Below are 20,095 nucleotides of genomic sequence, written 5' to 3' on the forward strand. Positions count from 1 at the left end.
GGGGAGCCAGAGGAGTGGTGTTGAGCGTATTGTTCCAGTAATGATTTGCATGGTTGTGTTAAACTGGGTGTTTAGTTGTGTTAAGCTGGGTGTCCATGTGGTGGAAAGGGTCCTCGTCTCAACGTCCTCGTCTCAATGTCCTCGTCTGAACCTCCTCGTCTTACACCGCGTCCTGACATGCAGCGAGCCAGTGAAACGGCGACGAAAACTTGCGCGAGGGTGTCCTGATTTGCAGCGTGACGATTTTGTTGCAAGTATATTCTATTGGTTCAGAATCCAAACCAGTCAAATTATCGAGGGACGTAGCTACACAAACTTGCGGCGCTATGTTGAGATTCCTGGCATTTCCTGGTTGCTGTTTCTCACATCTCTGAGTGTTGTTTCCTCTCATATTCTCCTCTCTCTGATAACTAGCTCGTCAACAGGAAGCAGCGTGGACTTATCAACCAATCAGAAGTGTTTAGGGGCGGGACACCGCCGCGACATGTCGTCCAGACAGAGACAGAGCGAGTGATAATTTCAGGGTTGTCGTCGTTGTTCGTGTCGCTGTCGCATCGCTGTCGCATCGCTGTATGTCAGGACGGGGTCTGAACGTCCTCGTCTGAACGTTTTGATCGGATCGGACCATGAGGTTCTGGTGTGTTCAGATCCCTGAATGTGTAACCCTGATGGTGTTGTTGTGTTGTTGTGTTGTGTTGTGTTGTGTTGTGTTGTGGTGTGTTGTGTTGTTGTGTTGTGTTGTGTTGTTGTTGTGTTGTTGTGTTGTGTTGTGTTGTTCTTCAGGACTCTGTTCCACTGGACTGGAGGAGACTTCACGGTCGTCATGGTGACGACCTGATGGATGGATGGACGGTAACCATGACAACCACCTGAACCCGAGGGGATGTCCACCATGTCCCCCCCCCTCCTCCTCCTCCTGGTCCTCATGGTCTCTCCTGTGGTCCGGACTCAGACCGGCGATCCGCTGGGCCGCTGCCGCTCGCTGCGCGGCTCCGAGGCCGGACCGGGATGGGAGTTCTACGCCTGTGAACCTCCACCGGTCAACATGAAGGAAACCATGCAGATCAGGGTCGACCCCCCAGGGATCACCTGTGGAAACCCCCCAGAGAGGTTCTGTACCCTGGTTAGTACTACACTACTACTACTACTACTACTACACAACTACACTACTACTACACAACTACTACTACACAACTACACAACATGAAGGAAACCATGCAGATCAGGGTCGACCCCCCAGGGATCACCTGTGGAAACCCCCCAGAGAGGTTCTGTACTCTGGTTAGTACTACTACACAACTACTACACTACTACTACACTACTACTACACAACTACACAACTCTACACACATAAAGACAAGACAGTTGATGAACTCAACTTCAACTTCACCTTTAAACCAGATTCAGATTCAGATTCAGATTCAGATTCAGATTCAGATTCAGATTCAGATTCAGATCCCTACCAGCCTAACCCTCTACTCGTCTCAAAAGGAAAATTCACTTGTACAGTCGACACCTCAACGCGTCCATGGCGACTGAAACACAACACAACAAGATATAAACAACACACAGTTACATCATCATCACATCAACAACAACAACAACTACGACCAGTGACATCACAGCAGAGCGCACAACGTCCACCAAACCAGCATCAAAGACAACGACAGATGTCTCAATACAAGTTTGATAGAAGCTACATACGATCCAGTTTGGAATCGAACACGGTCCCCAGATGTGTGTACGTTTTCACCTGTTCACCATGACTAGAGCTCGGTTTGGGGTCGACACTAGATTTACTCAAGTCTATGATCGTTTCCTTTGTTTTTTTCCCCTTTGGTTTTGTGTTTGAAAGTATGACAGAGGACATGAGTCCATTCACAAAAACCTGCTGCAGTCAAAAAGTCTGAGATCATCAATCCACCACTTAACGGAGAATGCCGCTGGGTGTGGCCATGACGCTCCATTCCACCGTTAGCTACTGTATTGTTGATAGCATAGACTGGTTGATAGACATCGGCCGTGACGACTTTATTTATAATCATCACCTCATTTTAATGAGAACAATACGGACGAGGTTTTAGCTTCATGTCACATTTTCACGTCACTACATCACCGTGGTGACTACTCTGATGTTTATGAAGTCTATAAAACTAATTGTTGAACAAACATTTTTGGTACCTACACCGGTGGCTAACGCTACCAGTTAGCCGCTCGCTAGAATGCTACTAAAACCCACTTCCGTTGTGGTGTGACGCAATGGATCATGGGAAAATAAAGTGGTGGATAGAATCATAAAAGGAGAGGAAAGCCTTTCAATTCCAATATGAGGCTGCATCTAGTTAAAGGCAGAGTTCAAAACAGAAAATAAAAGTCTAGAGGGGGGTTAGTTGTTGTACATAGGGCAGCTACACTCACTCTAGATTGTTCTTATAGATGGAGTGTTGACCGGATGTATTCTTGTCTTGGACGGCTGAAGGTTATTCATAGGTTATCCAGCAGTTTATTGTTATTTATTCACAGCAAGTATCCTACAGCTCTTTCTAATCAGATTGGTTATAAAGCTGATGTTCACCACTACAGTCCCAGAGCTTCAACTCAACGTCTACTTCCATTACCACCACCAACAACTAGTTCAATGAAAACACTGTTGTATATAGAGGCATTTCATTATGGAACTCTCTTCATTTAAATATTAGGACTACTCCCAGTAAAAAAGCATTTAAGAAACATGTAAAGTCACTTTTCAGACTTAAGAGTTAATCTTTCATGTTATCATTTTGAGAACTTTATCTTTCTTTCCCTTTTTCCTTTGGCCTGTTTTCATTTAGTTATATTATCATGTATTTAGTATTATGGGATAGGTATTATGGTTGATGTGTTTCCATACAGTCGCTATCTGACCAGCTGTTCTACTTTAACTGGACCAAACAAACTCAGACTCTGTGTGTGTGTGTTGGTGTGTGTGGTTGTGTTTGACAGAGACTTGAACTAAACCTGATGAAGGTGCCTGAAGCAATGGTATAAAAGTAAAAAAAAAAAAAAAAAAAAGCAGCCCATAATAAGCTCAGAGCTTTGAGAGAGAAGTCAGTGAAGTCCATCAGGGAGCAACAGGAGGAATAAAGTCTGACCTGAGAACTGTATGAAACCTGTTTGTGTGAATGTGGCTCAATCTGATCTGAGATTCATTCCTGTGAACAGCCATCCCATAATGCACTGAGGAGCAGACACATTAGTCCTGTCAGTCATGTGCTGCCCCCTCAGTGATCCCCTGACCCCCCCCCCCCAGGTTGGGGTTTGCTCTAATTGATCCTCTGGGAAACTGAGTCTTCATTATAGATGAATGTAAAAACCAAATGTTAATAATTGATCGATGAAACACAAAACTAAAACTGACACAGAGACACAGAGTCAGTCTGAACATGTGTTTGTTGTATTCTAGTTCCAGTTTGCCCCCCCCCCCCCCCCCCCCCCCCCCCCCCGCCTCCTGATTGGTTGTTGTGGTCCGGTTACCATAGAGACCAGAGTGTTACTAGTTGCTAGTTAAATCCTGGTCAGTGGTCGACAGTTGGCAGCAGCAGCTGAAGGTAAAAGATAAAACCTCTGATCAGATTAACCTCAGTGTTAATCCATCACACACACACACACACACACACACGGCTCTCAAGTTTTGAACTTAGCTTGGAGTGAGATTTCTTTTTGTTTTGCCGTATGGGACGGGGGTGGGGGGTCCGGCAGACGAAGTGATATTCTGGCTTCTGGTTAGAGTCCTACATCCTTTCTTTTTGTATTACCTGCTGGTTTGGCAATGCCACAGAGGCACAGAAAAAGAGGGTTAGAGAAATTATAACCATATCTAGTAAATTGCTGCGCATCACTCTGCCATGTATGGAAGGCATCTACAGAGATAGGACAGAGAAAAAGGCAAGGAATATTATAGGTGACCAAAGGCACCGGCCCCTTGCCCACTCATTTACCCCTCTTCCATCCGGGCGACGATATCGCCCCCCTCTGTTTATTAAAAACAGAGCAACATTTTCTTTTGTGCCCCAGGCCATTACATCCCTTAATAATAATAATGGATAGTCAGTGTTAGTGTTGGTCAGCTCATAGCTGCTCAGCTGGTCTGACCAGGTTCAGGCTGAGATGAACATAAAACTGACTCACTGATGATGAGTGTTAATGATGAGTGTTAATCTATTGTGTTAAAGTTGTACTGTGCTGTTTTTATCTGTGTTGTTTTTGTTTTTTTTAGATGAAATGTAAAGAGTGTGATCAGCTGCAACTCAATTTCCCTACGGGGACAAATAAACTACTACTACTACAATAACACTAGAACTGCATGGAAAAGTCAAAAAGCCCCAACCAGCTATTTGGTGCATATAGATGGACATACTTTTCAATAGGCCAACATTTCCATATTAAAAATGCTTGTTTAAATTGGTCTTTTGTAATATTAAAAATTGTTGAAATATGAATTTTAGGTCTTCATCAATGAAATCAATGAAGTGGGTTAGGGTTAGGGAAATCCATTCAAAACGTCTCATTGCCATGTATTGGACAAATATAATGTATTCATTGTATAATATATACAATAAGCGTTTAAATTTAAAAACTTTAAATTGACAATATTTTGGAGTCGTGGTTGATGAAGTTTGGTAAATATCGATAGAACATTTTGAATTCTGCTCTCATGGGAACAACTGCAGTCAATGTAAGAGTGGTATTTTAAACATCACATTTTCTCTTGTGAAGCTAAACAGTAATGATGATGTCATATCAAAATGCCAGATGTTCTCAACTAGAAACACAAGACAATAGTGCTGATGTTTTTTCTTATAATTCAAAGTTTTTATTATTTTTTCATTATTGCAACAGACACAACGAACATCAAATACAACAGACAAAGTGGAGGTCAAAAATAGTAATAAAATTAGAAAAAATTAAATCAAATAAATAAATAACATGAAAAATCTGAAAGTAAATTAACTAAAAATAAGACAGGCAGGTAATAAATAGGCAATGGCAGGTAAATTAACACATCTGTCTACCAAAACTATCCCATTTTTCTTTTATCATATCATTTTCACAATTTAATCTCCTAAGCTTGGGGTTCCTTCCAACATCCCAGAATAGTCCGTGCACATGTTATTAGGCCAGTTTTTAATATTCCAAAACTATAATAGTGCTGATGTTGGTGTTATAGCATGTATATACATTTCAAATTGAAAATCTTTATATTGAAATGTTTATTCAGTGTGTGATGACTTAGGCTCTATGTGTTAGTTAAAGGTTGAATATGTAGAATCTTTATTAAAAGCTATATTTTTAAATAAATAATACATCCATGGGGCGTTTTGAGGGGTACAGAATGAAAGTATTGCTTTTCCATAAAACATTTTTTTTTAGTCTGAATTAATATTTTTAAAATTTTTTGACGGGTTCAACAATGACTTTTTGTCACGTTGTGTTTACATTCGTACCTGCCTGTAGCCGACATGTGGCTCAGTTCTCCGCTGTTTTCCTGCCTCCTCCCGGTCGGATGCGTTTGTTTCCAACCAAGCCTTTTTAATAATCAATGGGTGGATCAATGGATTATCATATACATGTTAGGATGGGTGTATTAGTGTAGTCTTATCTGTCATAAACACGTATGTTGCAGAGCCTCCACTCTCCCTGTAACAAGCTACAAGTAATTTATTATGCTGTTATTGACGGTAAAAATAAAACAGAAGGTAAATATCCTGCAGAGTTCTCCTCCTCTGCTGTCCTCTGATCAGAGCGGAGTCCCTAGCAACGGCCCGTTTTACCTACCTCTGTTGTTGTTCTGGTAATTCTACGTATTCAACCTTTAACGGTGGTTGTGTCCTCAGGAGAACCCGTACCTGTGCAGCGACGAGTGCGACGCGTCGAGTCCGGACCTGTCTCACCCGCCGCAGCTGATGGGCGACCGTGAGCGCGGCGGCCTGGTCACCTACTGGCAGACGGTCACCTGGTCGCGGTTTCCTGAGCCGCTATTGGCCAACATCACGCTGTCCTGGAACAAGAGTCTGGAGGTGGTCGATGACATCATCATCACCTTCGAGTACGGCCGGCCAACCAGCATGGTGCTGGAGAAGTCCATGGACAAAGGTGAGAGCCAATCAGCTTCCCCGATGGTATAGTGCAGGGGTCTTCAACGTTTTCCAGGCCAAGGACCCCCAAGCTGATGGAGAGATGGAGCGGGGAACCCCTACTTATATATATTGTATAAAACTGTGTTTTATATTTAACTAGTCCTGTAGTGCCATACAGGGCCGTTGTATAGAGGAGAAAGGTGATGATAACTCTAGGGGCCCAGCGCCCAGTAGGGCCCATAAAAACCCCAGTAGTCTAATCTTTGTATGACTGAATTATTCTGCGTAAGACCCTGACTGATACTCATAGTAATGCTGCATTAGCATCAAAACAAAGTAGGCTAAATAAGAAATGATAATAGATACGTAGTCTATGAAAAAAAAGGGGAAAAGTCAGGGGGCAGGGGCCCACTTTAGTATACTTTCAGGGGGCCCAAAATTCCTAGCAACGTCCCTGGTAAGTATCATATTCTGGACTATAAATCACGCTTTTTTATAGGAGTTTGGCTGGTCATGGGACTCCTATATTTCAAAGGGACTTATATAAAAAATATATGCCATGCCATCTATGATCACAACAGGTCACAACTACGCTCGTGGTAACTGAACGCTGCTACTACACCAATTAAAGAATTACTAAACCATAAAAAGACAGAGAAAACAAAGCAGTGTTTCCCCTACTTTGTTTTTTTCTCTGGCCTTTTCTGCATTTATTTTGAAAGGGCAGCTGGAGAGAGACGGGGGCGCGGAGAGAAAGTGAGAGGGGGGATTGACACGCAGCGATGGGACTGTCGGAGGGTCGCTGCAGCGGCCGTGCTCTACCAAGACATATGACGCTTGCAACTCACCCCCAGTCGTCAGCGCCGCGGTCACCGGAGCTGATTCTGGGAACATTTACACCGGGCGCGCCGTGTCATGTCTCGGTTCCACGGAGCGTTTCAGTGACGGCCTGACGCTGCTTCATTGTTGCTGCGCTATGAGCAGACGTGGCGGCGCGCGTTAATCTCACCGCCGTATGAGTGTGTGCTGTGAATTAACGAGTGTGTATGGAGAATGAAAACTAAAGTCCCATTGTGTGTTGTGTAGCCGACGGTTCAGGGGCCAAGTGTCACAGCACCACTGACAGCGGTGTGTGTGTGTGTGTGTGTGTGCGCGCGCCCGCGATCTGGCTGATTATAGAGGGGGTGGGGGGGAGTGAGCGTGAGAGAGAGACGGTGCGCCGTGTTTGTATCGGATAAAATACAAAGGCTCACCTGACACCTATATTATAGGAAAACAAAATACTTGTATGTAAAAATCTGATGTTAAAATGCAGGGGAACACCCCTATATTCACAATGGATCTTTTTTTTCATAACTTCCATATCTTTTTCCATATTTTTTTTCCCTCAAACAAAACTTTCGCGACCCCCCTGCAGTACCTCCGCGGACCCCCTAGAGGTCGCGGACCCCCTGTTGAAGACCTCTGGTATAGTGGGTATACTCTCCATACTATCCAATTTTACAGATTCTTAAATGTATCTTTTTAAGATACTTGCAGATGTAACAATACTCTAGTGTTTTATGTCTAAACTCCCGCTGTAAGCACACTGAGGCCAGTTTGTCCTAGAACACTGTAGAAAGAAATCATTTAGGTCAAATGCTGGAAGTTTGAGGTCTGCTTTTTGAAAAATTTCAAATCCCTTGTGAAAACACTCCTTCAGTCTTGAGAATGAACTGTTTTGGTGCTTGAAATAGGATATGAATACAGTAATAGATACGTGTAGAAAACAAGTCTAAAATGAAATTTTGTAAAATAGCTTTTTGAGCACAAATGTTGTCATTCTGCCGTTCTATTTTCACCAAAATCATATGAAGACCGTCACGTAAACGTGCTAGCACGCCAACCTCAGAGTGTTAAAATGACTTGAATGAACCCCGGTACCTTTCTGATCATGTGGCCCCCCACCTAACGGCTGTGGCCCTAAACAACCATATAGAGGGTTGATGCCCTGATCCTTGTTCATATTTCATCTTAAATAAAACACACAAATCATTCTGTTTGCACAGTTTAACTATTGGCGACAAAATCTCTTCTCTAAATGTGCAGTCATATTGCCAGTAGTTTAAATGGTAAATGGTCTGTATTTATATAGCGCTTTACTATACCGAACCACGACCCATCAGGAGCAAGGTGGGTAAGGTGTCTTGCCCAAGGACACTACGGCAGCAACCGGGACAGAGCGGGATTCGAACCACCAACCCTCTGATCATTGGACGACCCGCTCTACCACCTGAGCCACCGCCGCCCACAATGAAATGCAGTCAGAATGATGTCTTCCATGAAAGTAGATTCTCTCCATACGTGCCACTCACTCGAAAGATGTTTTTTTTTATTTTTTATGAACAACTGTTTTTATTGGCATCATTTTCATATATCAAGGTCAAATATTATCAACAGTACAAACATTTTAACAAAACCCTCCCTCCCCCCGGCGGCAAACCCTTCCCTCCTCCCTCCCCTCTCGGTCTGGTGTCTTACTGGTACTGGGTACTTTAATCAGACCTGAGCAGGTCCGTTACAGCCGAAGCAGCTCTCTTCCATGAGTCCAGTGTAGAGCTTTTAGCTTTGTTCACCCGTGCTGTAGAAAGTTCTAACATGACCACATCCTGAAAGTATTCCAGCCATTTCCTAGCATGTAGGTTGTGAGGAGGTAGCCAACGTTGTACTATTAGCTTTTTGGCAGCCGTCAAACCAGCCAGCCAAATTTTGCATTGTTTCTCATTCAGCCCCAACTGTGAGTCATCATTGAGCAAGAGGATAGTCGGCTCCAGAGGTACAGGTTTATCAATCATATTAGACAAAGTCACTGTTACCTTCCTCCAAAAGCCATAGACCTCTGGGCAGTCCCATACCATGTGTTTAAATGTTCCTGGTGTATTCAAGGAGCACAGGCCACAGTTTGGGCTGGTTGACAGCTTCATATGAAATCTCACAACACTCGAAAGATGTTTATTCTGCCTTTCTCGTTCGCATTTCCAATAACTGGCACCTGAGGTCTGCATGACCCGCCCTGCTCTGCCTCTGATTGGCTCATTAGTCCTCATGCCGAAAGTTAATCAATCTAATCAGAAGGCAGCCAACAGACCAATGACGCTGCAGTAGCTCCTGATCAGCTGTATTGATGGTTGATCAGCTGTATTGACGGTTGATCAGCTGTATTGATGGTTGATCAGCTATATTGATGGTTGATCAGTAAGTATTGATCAGTGATCAGCTGTATTGATGCTTGATCAGCTGTATTGATGGATGATCAGCTGTATTGATGATTGATCAGCTGTATTGATCGTTACAGGTGTGTCGTGGCAGCCGTACCAGTTCTACGCTGACGACTGCCTCGACGCATTTGGGATGGCGCCCAAACGTGTCCTGGACTTGGCGCCGACCAACCTGACCCGGGTCATCTGCACGGAGCAGTACTCGCGCTGGGTCGGAGCCAAGGTGGGTGACGGACCGGCCGGCCAATCACACGGCCGCTTGGTTTGATTTGATTTGACATCTTTCTTTATAAGAACAAACACAGAAAGTATGCATCATAAACTCTCATGGTTAAAAGTAGAAAAAAGGCTTGTCTTAAGTACAGTTACATTCTTCAGCTATACTGTCTATTCCACCAAACCAGAGTTTTTACATAATCACATTATCAGATGTAGTCAAATTCAGAGTCATTAACTAGATCAGTAGATTATGGTCAAATAACATTACCATGCCCCAAATCCAACGCTTTGAAAAGGACACTTATCTTTCATGCCATCAAGCTGTGGAATAACTGCCCCCTCCATAATAACTGCCCCCTCCATATACGACAATCTAACAGCAAGTCCTCATTTAAACACCATCTAAGAATGCACTGTTTAACAGCTGAGCAATAATCCAGTCCGGCAAGTTTAATATCTTATCCCTGTTTCGTCACGTCTGTTCTGTTCCTGTTAAATGAATGACTGATATTAAGACGACTACCAACTTGTTTAAATGCAATCAAATGTAAGGCGTAAAATGTTTTCACAGCACCAATGTGCTGTTGTTTGTATTACTGCAAACACGATGTATTATATATATATATGATATTGAAAATGTGATATGTTTTTTACATCTCTTTTCGATGTATGGTACTTCGGACCCCAGGAAGACTAGCTTGTGCCATTGGCATCAGCTAATGGGGATCCTTTTAAATAAATAAATAAAGACAAAATGTTTGAAAACGAAAACATACGTCGACACAACTGCTGCCAAAGGGATAAAAAACACAAAAAAGCCGACAGCTTATTTCCATTGTGGTCCCTTAGTGAGTGAGTGTGTGTGTCCGTGTGTGTCCATGAGGGGAATGTGTGGGTTCCCACAAATGGGTTCCCACTGATTATATTTGTGTTTTTCTGGGCCCATTTGTTTAATGATAAGTGTATGATGTTTTCTATATTTAAAAGATTTTCTATATTTAAAAACTATTTAAAAAGTGTATTATTCAATATTGTAAGCTTAAGGATGTGCCCCTTGCCTTCAGGCTCGCCCCTCCTCACCTAATTGGACCTCACGCCCATACACCTGTGAACCTATATATGGGCGTGAGTGTTCCTTTGTTCTGTTGGCACCTGATGAAGACCACACATGGTCGAAAACGTTTGTGCTGAATAAATCACTGTGACCTCCTGTAAGAGTGTGCGGGCAACCCTCTCTTTTTCTACGTTACTTTTTATTGCCCTGCACCTCAATAGCCTACAGCATGATGTGCGTATAAAAACCTCCTTTTTCCAGTGGGTGTGCCTCCACACAGAGCAACTGGGGTGGGGGGACGTATTTCAAAATACAGTTACAATTACAAACTTAACAATATTAGAAATATACAAATACATAGCTACCAAAAAAAGGAACAACGACCATCTTTGATCTCAAGCTAAAAAGTTGCTCTCAGCCAGTTTTAAAGGAGATAAGTGAACTCATGCTTTTCATGGATGAAGGCAGTCCCTTCCATGCCACGCATGCTGTGTATTTAAAAGTATTTTGCCCCATGTTTCTCTTAAATCTGATCGGGACCAGGTTTAAGGAGCTCCCCCTGGTGGCACGGCTGTGAACATCACTGACTTTAGTAAAATAACTCTTCAAATAGTCCGGGGCAGCATTATTTAAAACCCTATGGACCATATATAGTTTAATTTGAGTCACACGCTCCTCAACTCTTTTTTTTTTTTTTTTGTTAATATTTTTATGAGGAGGTTAGGCACATTAGAACAGAAACCAATGTTATAATTACATTGAGTGTCGCAACACATCTGCATCACAATTGAAAATGTAAACATATCGATACAATAGAAATACTGTGCATCATGATGAATGAAGAGCAAGACATACAATCTACCTCCTAGGATTCGCTCCTCAACTCTGAGCCATCTAAGGCTGTAGGTTGAGGTTGAGGTTGCCGTGGAAACAAATTCAGGTGAAGTGACGGTGGCCGTGTGACCCACAGGAGGAGAAGAACGTGGCGTTCGAGGTGCGCGCTCGGTTCGCGGTGTTCGCGGGGCCGAAGCTGATCAACATGGATGCTCTGTACACGCGGATGGAGACCATGAAGGGGCTGAGGGAGTTCTTCACCTTCACCAACCTGCGGCTGAGGCTGCTGCGCCCGGCGCTCGGAGGAACATACGTCCAGAGAGAAAACCTGCTCAAGTACTTCTACGCCATCTCCAACATCCACGTCCCCGCCAGGTAAGGCAAGGCAAGAAAAGGCAAGGAAGTTTTATTCAGTTTTTTTTTTTATTTTTTTGATCCAATATTTTATTCATTTTTAAACAGACACAGAACAGAGAACATACATGACAGCAGGGGCAAGTAATCACATAGACTGAATGACATATAGAAAAAGAGGCACAAATAAAACAAAGTAAATAAATAAAATAAAATAAAATATAAAGGTAGAAAAAAACACAAGAATAACATTACTTTAATGGAGCTTACATGGAAAGTTCTGAGAGAGTTTACAGTTTAGCCATATCAATACGGCAGAATCAACACTTGAGAAAGAGCATTAGGGAGATACAGAGGTGCAGGACTCACTTCCAGACAATTAGCTCAGTGAGTTAGCAGCTGGTTGTTGGTGCCAGAGCTTGTGGGTTCAAGTCCCAGTGAGGGTAATGATGATGATGTCATATCAAAATGCCAGATGTTGTCAACTAGAAAAACAAGACAATAGTCCTGATGGTGGCATTACAGCATGTATTTACATTTTTAAAAAAATTGCCTAATTTTGTCTGTAAACCATTGCTGTTGTATGTTAACGTACACGCTGCATCTCTACATCAAATGTCAATAAACATTGTGTGTGTGTGTGTGTGTGTGTGTGTTTTCAGGTGTAAGTGTAACTTGCATGCGTCTCAGTGTGTGTTACAAGATGCGACGCTGCAGTGTGTCTGCGACCACGCCACCGTGGGTCAGGATTGCGAGCGCTGCGATCGCGGGTTCGATCCCCGCAGCTGGAGACCCGGGTCATACCTGCCTCTGCCCCGAGGCACTGCCAACACCTGTACGTCACGCACACACACACACACACACACACACACACACACACACACACACACACACACACACACACACAGAGCCGGCCCAAGCCTCCATGGGGCCCTAAGCAAAATTTGATTTTGGGGCCCTCTAAATTTTTGCCCTGGACCAGCGTTTCTAAGGGTTAGGTTGCTTCCTCTGCTTCACCATGCGCCTTTTTCAGGCCACGCTTTCTTCTTCCACCCCTGTTCTCATCTCTATCATTATAGCTGTATTCAGGAACCCAAAAATTGGAGGGGGCACAGTGAATGTGAATGTCCTGGCAGACCAGCTTAATGGGAGGACTGGATGGCAGACTGGTTCATGGGAAGAGAGGGCAGACCAGCTTAATGGGAGGACTGGATGGCAGACTGGTTCATAGGAAGAGAGGACAGACCAGCTTAATGGGAGGACTGGATGGCAGACTGGTTCATGGGAAGGGAGGGCAGACCAGCTTAATGGGAGGACTGGATGGCAGACTGGTTCATGGGAAGAGAGGGCAGACCAGCTTAATGGGAGGACTGGATGGCAGACTGGTTCATGGGAAGGGAGGGCAGACCAGCTTAATGGGAGTACTGGATGGCAGACTGGTTCATAGGAAGAGAGAGCAGACCAGCTTAATGGGAGGACTGGATGGCAGACTGGTTCATAGGAAGAGAGGACAGACCAGCTTAATGGGAGGACTGGATGGCAGACTGGTTCATGGGAAGAGAGGGCAGACCAGCTTAATGGGAGGACTGGATGGCAGACTGGTTCATAGGAAGAGAGGGCAGACCAGTTTAATGGGAGGACTGGATGGCAGACTGGTTCATAGGAAGAGAGGACAGACCAGCTTAATGGGAGGACTGGATGGCAGACTGGTTCATGGGAAGAGAGGGCAGACCAGTTTAATGGGAGGACTGGATGCCAGACTGGTTCATAGGAAGAGAGGACAGACCAGCTCAATGGGAGGACTGGATGGCAGACTGGTTCATGGGAAGGGAGGGCAGACCAGCTTAATGGGAGGACTGGATGGCAGACTGGTTCATAGGAAGGGAGGACAGACCAGCTTAATGGGAGGACTGGATGGCAGACTGGTTCATAGGAAGGGAGGGCAGACCAGCTTAATGGGAGGACTGGATGGCAGACTGGTTCATAGGAAGGGAGGGCAGACCAGCTTAATGGGAGGACTGGATGGCAGACTGGTTCATAGGAAGGGAGGGCAGACCAGCTTAATGGGAGGACTGGATGGCAGACTGGTCCATGGGAAGAGAGGACAGACCAGCTTAATGGGAGGACTGGATGGCAGACTGGTTCATGGGAAGAGAGGGCAGACCAGTTTAATGGGAGGACTGGATGGCAGACTGGTTCATAGGAAGAGAGGACAGACCAGCTCAATGGGAGGACTGGATGGCAGACTGGTTCATGGGAAGGGAGGGCAGACCAGCTTAATGGGAGGACTGGATGGCAGACTGGTTCATAGGAAGGGAGGACAGACCAGCTTAATGGGAGGACTGGATGGCAGACTGGTTCATGGGAAGGGAGGACAGACCAGCTTAATGGGAGGACTGGATGGCAGACTGGTTCATGGGAAAGGAGGACAGACCAGCTTAATGGGAGGACTGGATGGCAGACTGGTTCATGGGAAGAGAGGGCAGACCAGCCTAATGGGAGGACTGGATGGCAGACTGGTTCATAGGAAGAGAGGGCAGACCAGTTTAATGGGAGGACTGGATGGCAGACTGGTTCATAGGAAGAGAGGACAGACCAGCTTAATGGGAGGACTGGATGGCAGACTGGTTCATGGGAAGAGAGGGCAGACCAGCCTAATGGGAGGACTGGATGGCAGACTGGTTCATGGGAAGAGAGGGCAGACCAGTTTAATGGGAGGACTGGATGGCAGACTGGTTCATGGGAAAGGAGGACAGACCAGCTCAATGGGAGGACTGGATGGCAGACTGGTTCATGGGAAGGGAGGGCAGACCAGCCTAATGGGAGGACTGGATGGCAGACTGGTTCATAGGAAGGGAGGACAGACCAGCTTAATGGGAGGACTGGATGGCAGACTGGTTCATAGGAAGGGAGGGCAGACCAGCTTAATGGGAGGACTGGATGGCAGACTGGTTCATAGGAAGGGAGGGCAGACCAGCTTAATGGGAGGACTGGATGGCAGACTGGTTCATGGGAAGGGAGGGCAGACCAGCTTAATGGGAGGACTGGATGGCAGACTGGTCCATGGGAAGAGAGGACAGACCAGCTTAATGGGAGGACTGGATGGCAGACTGGTTCATGGGAAGAGAGGGCAGACCAGTTTAATGGGAGGACTGGATGGCAGACTGGTTCATAGGAAGAGAGGACAGACCAGCTCAATGGGAGGACTGGATGGCAGACTGGTTCATGGGAAGGGAGGGCAGACCAGCTTAATGGGAGGACTGGATGGCAGACTGGTTCATAGGAAGGGAGGACAGACCAGCTTAATGGGAGGACTGGATGGCAGACTGGTTCATGGGAAGGGAGGACAGACCAGCTTAATGGGAGGACTGGATGGCAGACTGGTTCATGGGAAAGGAGGACAGACCAGCTTAATGGGAGGACTGGATGGCAGACTGGTTCATGGGAAGGGAGGGCAGACCAGCTTAATGGGAGGACTGGATGGCAGACTGGTTCATGGGAAGAGAGGGCAGACCAGCCTAATGGGAGGACTGGATGGCAGACTGGTTCATAGGAAGAGAGGGCAGACCAGTTTAATGGGAGGACTGGATGGCAGACTGGTTCATAGGAAGAGAGGACAGACCAGCTTAATGGGAGGACTGGATGGCAGACTGGTTCATGGGAAGAGAGGGCAGACCAGCCTAATGGGAGGACTGGATGGCAGACTGGTTCATGGGAAGAGAGGGCAGACCAGTTTAATGGGAGGACTGGATGGCAGACTGGTTCATGGGAAAGGAGGGCAGACCAGCTTAATGGGAGGACTGGATGGCAGACTGGTTCATGGGAAGAGAGGGCAGACCAGCTTAATGGGAGGACTGGATGGCAGACTGGTTCATAGGAAGAGAGGGCAGACCAGTTTAATGGGAGGACTGGATGGCAGACTGGTTCATAGGAAGAGAGGACAGACCAGCTTAATGGGAAGACTGGATGGCAGACTGGTTCATGGGAAGAGAGGGCAGACCAGCCTAATGGGAGGACTGGATGGCAGACTGGTTCATGGGAAGAGAGGGCAGACCAGTTTAATGGGAGGACTGGATGGCAGACTGGTTCATGGGAAAGGAGGACAGACCAGCTCAATGGGAGGACTGGATGGCAGACTGGTTCATGGGAAGGGAGGGCAGACCAGCCTAATGGGAGGACTGGATGGCAGACTGGTTCATAGGAAGGGAGGACAGACCAGCTTAATGGGAGGACTGGATGGCAGACTGGTTCATAGGAAGGGAGGGCAGACCAGCTTAATGGGAGGACTGGATGGCAGACTGGTTCATAGGAAGGGAGGGCAGACCAGCTTAATGGGAGGACTGGATGGCAGACTGGTTCATAGGAAGGGAGGGCAGACCAGCTTAATGGGAGGACTGGATGGCAGACTGGTCCATGGGAAGAGAGGACAGACCAGCTTAATGGGAGGACTGGATGGCAGACTGGTTCATGGGAAGAGAGGGCAGACCAGTTTAATGGGAGGACTGGATGGCAGACTGGTTCATAGGAAGAGAGGACAGACCAGCTCAATGGGAGGACTGGATGGCAGACTGGTTCATGGGAAGGGAGGGCAGACCAGCTTAATGGGAGGACTGGATGGCAGACTGGTTCATAGGAAGGGAGGACAGACCAGCTTAATGGGAGGACTGGATGGCAGACTGGTTCATGGGAAGGGAGGACAGACCAGCTTAATGGGAGGACTGGATGGCAGACTGGTTCATGGGAAAGGAGGACAGACCAGCTTAATGGGAGGACTGGATGGCAGACTGGTTCATGGGAAGGGAGGGCAGACCAGCTTAATGGGAGGACTGGATGGCAGACTGGTTCATGGGAAGAGAGGGCAGACCAGCCTAATGGGAGGACTGGATGGCAGACTGGTTCATAGGAAGAGAGGGCAGACCAGTTTAATGGGAGGACTGGATGGCAGACTGGTTCATAGGAAGAGAGGACAGACCAGCTTAATGGGAGGACTGGATGGCAGACTGGTTCATGGGAAGAGAGGGCAAACCAGCCTAATGGGAGGACTGGATGGCAGACTGGTTCATGGGAAGAGAGGGCAGACCAGTTTAATGGGAGGACTGGATGGCAGACTGGTTCATGGGAAAGGAGGGCAGACCAGCTTAATGGGAGGACTGGATGGCAGACTGGTTCATGGGAAGAGAGGGCAGACCAGCCTAATGGGAGGACTGGATGGCAGACTGGTTCATAGGAAGAGAGGGCAGACCAGTTTAATTGGAGGACTGGATGGCAGACTGGTTCATAGGAAGAGAGGACAGACCAGCTTAATGGGAGGACTGGATGGCAGACTGGTTCATGGGAAGAGAGGGCAGACCAGCCTAATGGGAGGACTAGATGGCAGACTGGTTCATGGGAAGAGAGGGCAGACCAGCTTAATGGGAGGACTGGATGGCAGACTGGTTCATGGGAAGGGAGGGCAGACCAGCTTAATGGGAGGACTGGATGGCAGACTGGTTCATGGGAAGGGAGGGCAGACCAGCTTAATGGGAGGACTGGATGGCAGACTGGTTCATGGGAAGAGAGGGCAGACCAGCTTAATGGGAGGACTGGATGGCAGACTGGTTCATAGGAAGAGAGGGCAGACCAGTTTAATGGGAGGACTGGATGGCAGACTGGTTCATAGGAAGAGAGAACAGACCAGCTTAATGGGAGGACTGGATGTCAGACTGGTTCATGGGAAGGGAGGGCAGACCAGCCTAATGGGAGGACTGGATGGCAGACTGGTTCATGGGAAGAGAGGGCAGACCAGCCTAATGGGAGGACTGGATGGCAGACTGGTTCATAGGAAGAGAGGGCAGACCAGCTTAATGGGAGGACTGGATGGCAGACTGGTTCATAGGAAGGGAGGACAGACCAGCTTAATGGGAGGACTGGATGGCAGACTGGTTCATGGGAAGGGAGGACAGACCAGTTTAATGGGAGGACTGGATGGCAGACTGGTTCATGGGAAGAGAGGGCAGACCAGTTTAATGGGAGGACTGGATGGCAGACTGGTTCATAGGAAGAGAGGACAGACCAGCTTAATGGGAGGACTGGATGGCAGACTGGTTCATGGGAAGAGAGGGCAGACCAGCCTAATGGGAGGACTGGATGGCAGACTGGTTCATGGGAAGAGAGGACAGACCAGCTCAATGGGAGGACTGGATGGCAGACTGGTTCATAGGAAGGGAGGGCAGACCAGCTTAATGGGAGGACTGGATGGCAGACTGGTTCATGGGAAGGGAGGGCAGACCAGCTCAATGGGAGGACTGGATGGCAGACTGGTTCATGGGAAGGGAGGGCAGACTAGCTTAATGGGAGGACTGGATGGCAGACTGGTTCATTGGAAGGGAGGACAGACCAGCTTAATGGGAGGACTGGATGGCAGACTGGTTCATGGGAAGGGAGGGCAGACCGGTCTAACAGCAGGCGGCGACTGGTGCAGAGAGATGGAGCTCCGGTGGATCTGTGGAAACACGAGACACCAAGGCCAAGGCCCCCTAGTGGCCGCGGGGCCCTAAGCAGATGCTTAGTTCGCCTATGCCTTGGGCCGGCTCTGTACACACACACACACACACACACCACTGGAACATTCAGGAACCAATCAGGATGCAGGGATGAGCTGACATCACTCTGAGTTGTTAACATGTCGTGTCTCTTTCAGGTGAAGTGGCTGAACCAGCAGCCAGTAAGTACTGATACCTGTCTGTCTGTCTGTCTGTCTGTCTGTCTGTCTGTCTGTCTGTCTGTCTGTCTGTCTGTCTGTCTGTCTGTCAGCTCACCTGTCTGTCTGTCTGTCTGTCTGTCTGTCTGTCTGTCTGTCTGTCACCTGTCTACCTGCTCCTTAGTCAGAGACGTAACAGTGTAGTTGTGTGGTCAGTGTTGCATCATGGGAGCAGCTGTGAGCTTTGAGCCGAGGAACCAGTTTAATGTGGTTTAGTCGTTGCCTAGGAACCAGTTTAATGTGGTTTAGTCGTTGCCTAGGAACCAGTTTAATGTGGTTTAGTCGTCGCCTATAGGAACCAGTTTAATATGGTTTAGTCGTTGCCTAGGAACCAGTTTAATATGGTTTAGTCATTGCCTAGGAACCAGTTTAATATGGTTTAGTCGTTGCCTAGGAACCAGTTTAATATGGTTTAGTCGTTGCCTAGGAACCAGTTTAATGTGGTTTAGTCGTCGCCTATAGGAACCAGTTTAATATGGTTTAGTCGTTGCCTAGGAACCAGTTTAATGTGGTTTAGTCGTTGCCTAGGAACCAGTTTAATGTGGTTTAGTCGTCGCCTATAGGAACCAGTTTAATGTGGTTTAGTCATTGCCTAGGAACCAGTTTAATATGGTTTAGTCGTTGCCTAGGAACCAGTTTAATATGGTTTAGTCGTCGCCTAGGAACCAGTTTAATGTGGTTTAGTCGTTGCCTAGGAACCAGTTTAATGTGGTTTAGTCGTCGCCTATAGGAACCAGTTTAATGTGGTTTAGTCGTCGCCTATAGGAACCAGTTTAATGTGGTTTAGTCGTTGCCTATAGGAACCAGTTTAATGTGGTTTAGTCGTCGCCTATAGGAACCAGTTTAATGTGGTTTAGTCGTCGCCTATAGGAACCAGTTTAATGTGGTTTAGTCGTCGCCCATAGGAACCAGTTTAATGTGGTTTAGTCGTCGCCTATAGGAACCAGTTTAATGTGGTTTAGTCGTTGCCTAGGAACCAGTTTAATGTGGTTTAGTCGTTGCCTAGGAACCAGTTTAATGTGGTTTAGTCGTTGCCTAGGAACCAGTTTAATGTGGTTTAGTCGTTGCCTAGGAACCAGTTTAATGTGTAACCCTAACCCTGTAGAGAAAAGAAAAGTGAGATTGACTAAAGAGACGTAACTCTTCTTCTCTGACAGCGGCCGATGACTCTAACTCATCAGATGGAGCGACTGACACTACTACTACTACTGCTACTACTACTACTACTACTACTACTACTGCTACTACTACTACTACTACTGCTGCTACTACTGACAGTATCGTTAGCGATACAAAGACGAGTACTACTGACAGTATCGTTAGCGATACAAAGACGAGTACTACTGACAGTTCTACGACAGACAGTGTTGTAACTAGTGACAGTTACAATACTTTTGCTATTACAACTGACAGTGCTGCTACTGACAGTGCTGCTACTGACAGTGCTACTACTGACAGTGCTACTACTGACAGTGCTACTACTGACAGTGCTGCTACTGACAGTGCTGCTACTGACAGTGCT

General features: G+C 46.5%; 1 protein-coding gene across 1 annotated transcript in view; it reads left to right on the plus strand.

The window, feature by feature from the left end:
* Positions 1–626: 626 nt before the first annotated feature.
* ntng2a (netrin g2a) overlaps positions 627–20,095 on the plus strand; it is a gene marked incomplete at both ends in the record, with an annotated part of 64,020 nt that continues 44,551 nt past the window's right edge. The window contains 7 exons of the mRNA XM_083979786.1: positions 627–659; positions 784–852; positions 953–1,123; positions 5,874–6,132; positions 9,451–9,596; positions 11,617–11,855; positions 12,497–12,669. Of these exons, the coding sequence (XP_083835912.1) occupies positions 627–659; positions 784–852; positions 953–1,123; positions 5,874–6,132; positions 9,451–9,596; positions 11,617–11,855; positions 12,497–12,669 (1,090 nt within the window). The remainder of the gene's footprint in view (positions 660–783; positions 853–952; positions 1,124–5,873; positions 6,133–9,450; positions 9,597–11,616; positions 11,856–12,496; positions 12,670–20,095) is intronic.

This window comes from Trachurus trachurus, assembly GCF_905171665.1.
Source record: "Trachurus trachurus genome assembly, chromosome: 9".
In the NCBI taxonomy this organism is placed as follows: Eukaryota; Metazoa; Chordata; class Actinopteri; order Carangiformes; family Carangidae; genus Trachurus; species Trachurus trachurus.